At 29.9% G+C, this 9,771-nt stretch overlaps 1 protein-coding gene across 1 annotated transcript; it reads right to left on the bottom strand.

The window, feature by feature from the left end:
• Positions 1–473: 473 nt before the first annotated feature.
• On the bottom strand, positions 474–1,386 carry LOC105160828 (wound-induced protein 1). The gene has a single exon (XM_011078327.3). It carries the CDS (start codon positions 1,148–1,150, stop codon positions 824–826), a length of 327 nt encoding a protein of 108 aa, XP_011076629.1. The 5' UTR covers positions 1,151–1,386; the 3' UTR covers positions 474–823.
• Between the last annotated feature and the right edge of the window lie 8,385 nt (positions 1,387–9,771).

Raw genomic sequence — 9,771 nt, 5'->3', positions numbered from 1 at the left:
ATGGTTTGAAAAATTATATTTAGCATCTCTGATATTTACTTTTGTTTAACAAATGAATTCATTTATTAGTCAAAATTTACCGAATTTGTTGATATTAATAAAAAAAAATTAAAAAAAAATCTATATTAACCCTTAATTGATTTATTACAGTCGTATAAATTCTTTTACGATTAAATTAACCTCATACGCCTTCACGAGTTAATACATCTGAAGAGATATATTTTCACCATTATAAGGATAATTTAGACCGAAAAACGTTATTTGACCTGTAATAAATCAATAATGAATTAATCAATATCAATAATTAATTTGTATTTCATTTTTTTACTAATATCAACAAATTTAATAAATTTTAACTAATAAAATGACTTATTTGTTAAAAAGAATCAAATTTTAGAGGTTTTAAATGTAGTTTTCAAGTGATTTCATTTTAGGTTTAAATGATTAACTTTAGATAATATTGAAATAATCCATTCTTTAGCCCATCAAATAAAACTTCTTTTATTGCAAGCGGAACGTCACACCAAACACGCATACAATCAAACAACATCAAATCAAAGGCTGAAGGTTCCCCAGTCGTCATCCTATCGGTCACCTTCTCAACCATCACAACACTCCAACTGTAACCACACGCAGCTGATCACACCCCCAAGCCAATCCTAGCCGTCAATCTCACAACCTATCAGGCGCAAGATACGACGGTGCTCCCTCACCCCATAGGAACAACAACAACAACAACAACAATAGCAACTCTTTATTCTTATGTATCAGAATATTATAATAGGCTGATTAAGGGCACGTGATCGGACCCGAATCGGATCTTTTAGATAGCGAGGACGAGACCGGGCACGGATTTCCCGACCCGATCCGGAAGACTGCTCTCCCAAACCGAGGGGCAATTGAGCGACGCAATGCTGCTGGTGGTGGTGCAATCAGATTGGTCTGTCTTTCCGAATCGCGTCACAGTGAGGGACGTATTGAAGTACTCCCTTACCTGGGTGATTATCCCATCGGTCACGGTCCAGGCGTGAACCCAGGCAATGGAGCGGGACTGGTCAAACCCCTCGGCGAGGACGGTGGAGCCAAAGGCGGAGATGCTGTGGGGGACGAAAGTGAAATCGGATTCCTGTTCGCCGGTGAGGAGGCGCATCAAAAACTGGTGTGACGGCGGACCATGGAACCACCACTCGAGGTCGGCGGCGAGGATCTTCTGGATTGCCTCCACGTCGCGGCGTTTCAAGGCCTCATACAGGGCGGTCACCACCCCTTTGTTTCCAGAATCCTCCAGAATTTCCTGAGTTAACGCCAGTTCCTGAAGAATTAGAGAGCAAGTGAGAGGCTAATTCTGGATGCAGGAAAAAGTGAAAATGGTAAGAAATGGAAAGACGGAGAGGGGAATTTATATAGAGACGGGGAAGGGTATTTCGAATATTTGACGAGGGTACGGAGGGTAGAATGGGGAATGCAGCTTGGTTTGATTTTTAGTGCGAGGATTACGTGGCGGGGAAAGAGTGGTTTTGGTGGGGTATTAGCAATTCCAAAGTTCGGGTTCGGGTCGTGCCCATAAAGGGGTTTGCTGGAAATGTGCCGTATTATCAAGCCAACTCTTTTTGACCCCACTGTGCACTTTGGTTGACTGTATTTTTCCCTTTTTTTTCTTTAAAAACATTCAGTTCTTTTATATATTTTCCTATATTTGCTGAATTTCACTTCACCATTTTATTGAATTTCAGTGGGATTTAAATCTTTTCACATGAATTTTAATTTTAATGGAGTATGATGAGGGACCATTTGATTTGAGAGCTTATCAAATGACCAAATCATAGGAGTAACCAAACTTTCACATACTTTTTGCTAATCATCATTCGTGGAGATTGTCTGGTGAATCAACAGATCTCAAATGATCATATACACAACCTTCCAAATGTCAACTATATTTTGTCTACCACATTCATCATTACTCAAGTTTTTTAAAATTAATTTTGGTCTTAAGGTGAGTCTCCAGTTTTGATTTTTTGTACTTGCCTCAGACCAATACAATAATTTAGATAGGAAAATGTAAACAAATACTATATTTAAGAAGATAAGGGTAATTCATTATTTTCTCATATTTCAAAAAATACGATAATATTATTTTTAAAAATTATAAAGTATGTCCAACAAGTTTACTAAGTGTTTGAGTCCAACCTATTAAATTTGAAGTTCAGGATCAATAATTCCTATTTTTTTTTTTTAAGAAAAAATCTTATCTAATTGGATCTCGAATATGGACAAACCTATTCCGAAGGCAACGTAGCACCTTCCCTAGTAAGACCTCCTTCTTGCTACTAAAACTTGGTTCATTTTCGGACTTTTCCTAAAACCCAAGATGTCATTTTCGGACCCCAACCAAATTCTGCAACTTGGTTTGGCAGCTGTTTGGTGCTAGCCTAGTACAATCCCCATTCCTATGGAACACCGTTTGTGTAACTGCATGAAAATTGTATCTGCCCTAATAATTTTGTCCATTAATGATTGTTGTTGGCAAGGCTTCGGCCCTTCTAGACTCAGGCCCCCCACCCCTAAACTCCTCAGTCCTCACACATTCTTGTTTAGTCTCCAATAATATTCATCCCTAATACCTTATCATAGTAGGTTTTCTATCTTTTAAACTTTATTATACGTGATGCTGATATGCTTTTTATGTCGATTGTAAATAAAAAATTTATACGAATAAGGTCTTTGGCATTTATTCAGGACAGGACAAAATGATTAAGTTTGTGAAATTAAAACGAAAAATACTTTATGTTATGAAACGTTAGTCTGCTGTCATACCGAATCAGAATTTGGGATGATGGTTGAACATAATAGTACTAGTTTTTGCTTTGGTTTAGGCTACATTGGGTGTAATTATGGTTGTATTATGATAAAATTATAGTTTTTACTTAATGTGAGTACCACATCAAAACTCGTGGTATTTACGCGGAAGGCCCATATACTACATTCTAATGGCTATATGTTCTAAAATCCCACGTATTTTGTACACGGGTTGGATAGTTTGAATTCGACACCCGAAACCATGGGTGCTCTCCGCAACCATTAGATTTACTTAAAATCATACATAATGAACATATCTATAAAATACTCAATCACTGATGTAAATTAGAATAGTTTGTTTGCATCTTTTACTCCCAAGCTCTGATAGTATTGTTATCGAATCCTCAAAAATTTGAAATCATTACAAGGATTCGGACTTTGATATTATTACAAAGTCGGACCCGAATCTTGATTTTTTCCAAGAAATAAAAAGTTGATTTTATTTGTATTTTTGTTTTGTTTCAATTTTTGAAAATTCAGACAAACTAGTTTTTAAGATGTTTCTCAATTTAGGTGACAGACTTACGGTACTTATGACGATCTTCCATTTTTATAAGGTTTGTGAAATTATTGCAGTCTGCTTATTATAGGTAGCTGTTTATTGCTGCTAATTTTGAATTATTAATTAATGATTGTCGACTCATTTAGATAATATCTTAGGTAATGAAGTATGGACCATTTTTACTAAAGAAAAGAGATACAACAACCGATATGATTATTACAATAATTAGCCATGCCAGCTTTTGAGGATATATATTAGGATAATTATATTTATATTTTTTTATTTATAATTTATTTACACAAAACACCTCATGGATTTTTGCTTAATTATAAAAATCATCCCGATAATCAAAAGCAGAAGTAGTTTGTGAAATGATATTGACACATTTGAGGAGTGTATTCGTAATTTTTTGAAAAATAGGGGCGATTTGTGTAAATAATGTTGAGATTTCTATTAGATGTATGTGTAATTTTTCAAAAGATAGAGATGGCTTGTATGAATAAATCATAAATCTAGAGGTGTAGATGTAATTATCTCTATATATTATTAGTGACATGTGCAAGAAAGATGTAGCCGATGTTTTTAGTATAATTAAGGCGGGAAATGTATGATGTACGAACACATTGGTGTGGATGTAATAAGATGTAGCAATTTATGCTCCTGTATTAGAAAAAAAAAAGGTAAATTACAATGAACTCCCTTTAAATTTGGCATAATTGTGAATATTCTTTCATTGTTTGAAAAATTACGAATACCCTCCTCATTTTTTATGAAATTATGTAATTTTTTAATGGAGGTATGACATTGTGCTTACTGTATTTTTAAAAAAATAAAAATAAAAAATCAGATGGGGTGGATGGAAAAACTTTAAAAATTATCTACTTAATCCATAAAAAGTATCAAAATTTTTTTAAAAATAAATAAAATTATAATTTTTAATCCAAAAGAGCATTTTGGTTAGTTTACCACAAAATTATATAGAAAATCTAACGAATTTGGCTAATTGTTAGACAACTGTTAAAATCAAGGGGGTATTGATAATTTACAAACAACGAAAAGGTATTCGTAATTATGCCAAACCTCAAAAAAAAGTTATTGTTATTTATCCTTGAAAAAATGATATTTTTTTTAAAAAGCTACATTACCAACTATATATATATATATAATTTTGTTGATATTATGTGCATTTTTTTATTTTTTATTTTCTGATTCTTACACCTTACCCTATTTGACTGCAGGTCTACATGTAGTACCTTACTTTTTGACAATTTTTATGTGTGCTAAATACAATATACCACTGTGTTAATAGAAACATTCAAAAAAAAAATAAGGTACAATTTATCTTTTTTGTTTTTTCATAGGGATTTTTGTTGCACTTTTTCATTAAAACATAGAAGTAAATTATTCGTAATCCATTTTTATGTGATTCAATCACTCTAATTTCAATTTTGAAATTGCAACGACAAATTAAATGGAGTGGGACGAAACCTCACATATAACGACTACTTCACTTCAATCCAGGGACAAGAGGAGGTAAATTGCTATTTTACGTTTATACAAAAGAATAATACGTTTGTTCACTTTTTTAATTGATAATGTAAGAAAACAATAATTTTTATACAGGCCCCCAAATCAAACAATCAGCCGTATAAAATGCGCGTGCACTTCACCACTATGCACACGGGACTTTTTTGCACTATTTATAAAAATATACGTGGTTAGTTGCATAATTATTTTTTATAGAGAGATAAATTATCTATATAATTAACACGAGAAGGATACTTGCACTTTGCCCAGATGTACTACGATGAAAATGCAAGGCTTAAACATGATTATTCTATAATTTTATATATAACAAAATATAAATATACATATATATTAGGCATGTAATTAATAAAAAATATAAATTAAATCATAATAAAAATATACATATTTGTAACTATACTTATAATTTTATAATAATTAAATTTGTAAGATCAAAACCGACTCGTTGTCATTCTTTGACCGTTGGCAAGTGGGGGTCGTTATTTTGGATGAATTGGAAAGTCGAAATTTGAGAAAAGTAAAGGAGAAGGACATTTCTCATTTTTGGACTATTTTTTAGAGACAATTACACTCCTTTGAAATTTAATGTAATTACATGTACACCCTTATAGTTTCTCTGAAATTTGCTTTCGTCTAACAAATAAGTTTTTTCTTCATTAGTCAAAATTTATTGAATTTTACATACAAAAAATTGAATAAAAAATAAGATTTATCCTTAATTAACTGATTCATTTATAACTTATTGTATGTCAAATAATTTTTTTCGACTAAACTACCCTTATAACGGTGCATGCATTAACGCATGAAGACGTATGGGGGTAATTTGATTATAAAAAGATTTATTGACCTGCATTAAATTAGTAATAAGTCAATTGGGGTCAGTATGTTTTTTTTTTTTTTTTAATATCAACAAATTCAATAAATTTTTACTAACGAATGGACTTATTTGTTAGCAGAAACAAACCTCATATGTGTTAGACATAATTTTTCAAATTATAGCAAGTCTACGTGAATTACACCAAATCTAAATAAGAATGTAATTATCACATTTTTTTTCTATTTTATTGCAGCTAATTTCATCTGCATTTCCCACTTTTCTTTTTCTTTTTTTAATTATTATTACAAGTTGAATTTTCTAGTTTTAGAAAGAAAAAATAGGAAAATTTAACTTGAACCCAATTTAGCCAAATTTAAATCAATTATACAATAACAAATATAATACACTTATCGTATAATCAGTATATTATTCTAAAAAATAATTTAAAAATTTTCAAATAAATATGCGTAACCGTATCGACTGCCCATTAGACCCGTACACACACGAGCACATGAACACTCTAGTTGAAACTGAATTTAATCCGAATTATATTAATTACAAGACAAGTATAATATATTAATTATATAATTCAAATAATAGTGACGAACCACTTATCGATTATCACAAATGTATGAGTACATATATTTGTCGAATTGAATTTTTTGTTTTATAGTGTTTTATATTCTATCTAATATATACATACTATGTATGTTTAATATATATATATATATATATATATATATTAAATAAAACAGAAGGTAGAATAAATAGAAAATGTAATTGGTGTATTTGCATGAGCAGCAGCTGAAGATACAGAGTATCGGCAAACCATTGTGGGCTGTGGGCAACGTGGAGACACCAAAATCCGATATCTGTCTCAGTGACATACTGACATGCCCCCTTTGCTGTACATCTCATACTTCATCACTCCGCACCTACCATAAATAATTCAATAATTTTAGAGTAACTTACCACAAACTTTTTTAAATTTTTTTTTAATATAGATATCTTTTTATTATTTAAAAAATTATAAATATACACCGATGTGATAATTAGAAATGACAACAAGATTTGTCCAGTAGCACCCGTCCTTAATCGGGTCCAAAAAATTAAAAGCAAGGAGGGTAACATGTTATAAGAAATAGGACCCAGGTGGGTCCAAGAGGGTTCCGAAGCCCTTAAGGACCCACCCTAAAACCTGTAGTCCCGGTATATAAAGTTTAATTTTTTGTTTTATTGAAAAAATTAAACGCACAACTGTTGCAAAAAAGAAGAGAAAAATAACAACAGAGTTAGTGAAAATTTTAATATTCTCACTAATTATATGTTGGGTAAGTTGCAATTACTTCTTTTGATGTTTAGTATATTTAAGAATACTCTCTTATTAATTAAAAAATTTACAAATACTCAAAATAATTATTTAACTCTTAAACGGTGAGGTGGAAATTACAATTTTACCTTTGCTAATATTTTTAAAAAAAGTCTGAAAAAATGTTAAATATTTGAGGATGGATAAAATAAAATAATTCATAGGGTATATTAGTCCATAAAATAATTTGAAAAATCCTTAAAAATATATAAAATTATAATGTAAAATTCAAAATCTAAAAAATTGAATAAAAACCTAACAAGAGCCAACAAAACAGACATATCATTACATGTGCATTAAGATCAAAGGGGTACTTGTAATTTTCAAAATAATAAGAAGTTATTCATACTTACACTAAACCGCAGGAGAGGCGACTGTATTTACCCTATATGTATTTTATGATAAAAAAATTATTGTCATAATAATGAGTTTTAGAATTTTAATAGCAAGAATTATTTTGTAAGAAAATTGTCACTACAAAAAACTAGTAAAAAAATATAATATATAAAATTAATAAAAAATAAGTTAGCGACGACAAACAATTTTTGAAATTATAAATATGTAATTAATTATTTATAATGATAATTTTATCCCCAATAATTAAAGGACAAAATCAAAATTGTTGTCTGTTATCGCTGATTAAGAACAATATATTCTTATGAATTGAGGCGAGTATAACAATTCCACTCCTGCAAAAGATTTACTGTATCTTCTATTGCTACTTCAAATCTCAAAATATCTGTAATAATTATTTTTTGCACAAGTATATAATAATGTGGGATGTACATATAAGTTATAATTTAATCGGAAAAACAAGAATAATTGATGGGGTGTCCACTATAACATTATTATTATTATTTTTTCTACTATAGGAAAATTAAATATATATATATATATCAGGAAATTAATAAATTAATAAATTACAATAGCTCGTCCTGAAGTTTGATATAATTATATATCTATCGTATTTGAAAAATACAAATTTTGATATTTAGTGAAATATGTAATCATTAAATATAGGTTTAGAATTATAATTTTAGTATTGTTGTATTTTCTTTAAAAAAAAATTGAAGCTTTGTAAAAAAAATTAAAAAATTATAAACAAAATTATCCATGTGATCCAAAAACCTATAAAGTTTAAGAATTAAGTCAATTATAATTTGCAGTCCACAATGACATTTTGATCAACTCACCACAAAAAAAAAATAAAAAAAAAGGATGAAAACCTGACAGAGACCAACATACTGGACTAGTTGTTAGACAACTATTAAAATCAATAAAGTATTAATAATTTTCTAAACAATAAATAGATATTCATAATTATACAAAATCTCATTTGTGTTCATTGTAATTTACCCTTAATAAAATAAGCAAATTTAAAAGTCAGACAAATTCAATTTTATTGTGTCACAAATTGTGTCTTTTGTTACTTCTCTTAATCTTTCAATCCAAACACAACATCGATATGGAGCGTCGATTACTTGAATGAAAACAAGGTAACGGCATGAGAACGAGAAAAGGATAAAATTCATTTAAAAAATATAGTACGACCTATTTTAGGGTTAAAATAAACTTCCCGAAAATTCTAATTGAATGTTTGCAAAAATTTATTATTATATTTTCAAGAAAAAAAAGTTAAATTTTAGAAAAAGTCCAGATTTGGAATTTAAGTGTATAAAGTTTGAACATTTGGTAAAAAAAATAACAAAAGGTGAAAATAATGTGTAAATAAATTTCAGTTGTTCAAACAAATACCAAAAGCAATTAGAAACGGTAACGGGTCTTTTATAAAAAGTACGGGGTATGCATCCCACTTTTCGACTACCGTTTAATTTAATTATATTTTTAATTTTAGAAAGAATACGTATCAATTCACAAGTTGATGTGATTATAAATGTATGATGCATACTGTTATGCGGAAATATCAATTTTATCCTTATTAAAATTATAATTTTTTAGAAAATGGAAAAAAGATATATACGAACAAAAATATGATGTTTGAAGGACGTTGTAAAAAATATATAAAGCTCTAATGTTAGATGAATGTAATTATAAAAAAAAATATATAAAATACGATTCATAGTGCAAAAAAGCTTTTCTAGAGATTCAATACTAGGACGGGACTCTAAGTAAAATTAATAGAAACTGTTAATTATTGGATGGACGTTATTATAAAGGGCATTAGTAATTCCTTAAACACTAAAGGAATATTATGATTGTATCAAACCTCAATGAAACTCGACGTAATCTACCACCGTAACTTTTTTGCAGTGAAAAGCTGTTTTCAACAGAGAGTGCAAATCACTCCCTAAGAACTTGAAGAAGGCAAAGATTAACTAAGATTGGTGGATTTGGTGAAGTATTCATGCTTCATTGTCTCTGTGTTCTTGGAAATATTGCAAAATACCCAAATGATTTCAGACAAAAACATGTCAAGGAACCACCTTCCTACACAAGCCTAGAACTAGAAAACAAAGTGTTCAGTAACCTCAGCACTCAATTATTCAGTAAAAAATTCCTTAACCTACCAACAAATTAACTGTTTCAACCCTTTGTTTCCGTGCACACGAATGTGTGGTTAAGGTTGTTTTTTCTGCCCTTTATATTTCATTCTATAATGCTACGCTTCCTTTCTGGTAATAACCTACAATAATGTAGTGTGATATGAGCAACAGCAGCATC

Source organism: Sesamum indicum, linkage group LG4, assembly GCF_026168435.1.
Source record: "Sesamum indicum cultivar Baizhima isolate 11 linkage group LG4, ASM2616843v1, whole genome shotgun sequence".
In the NCBI taxonomy this organism is placed as follows: Eukaryota; Viridiplantae; Streptophyta; class Magnoliopsida; order Lamiales; family Pedaliaceae; genus Sesamum; species Sesamum indicum.
This window is presented reverse-complemented; position numbering and strand designations above follow the sequence as displayed.

Bases quoted from the DNA above. Each gene is read 5' to 3' on its own strand.
- LOC105160828 (XM_011078327.3), bottom strand. From the start codon at position 1,150: ATGCGCCTCCTCACCGGCGAACAGGAATCCGATTTCACTTTCGTCCCC.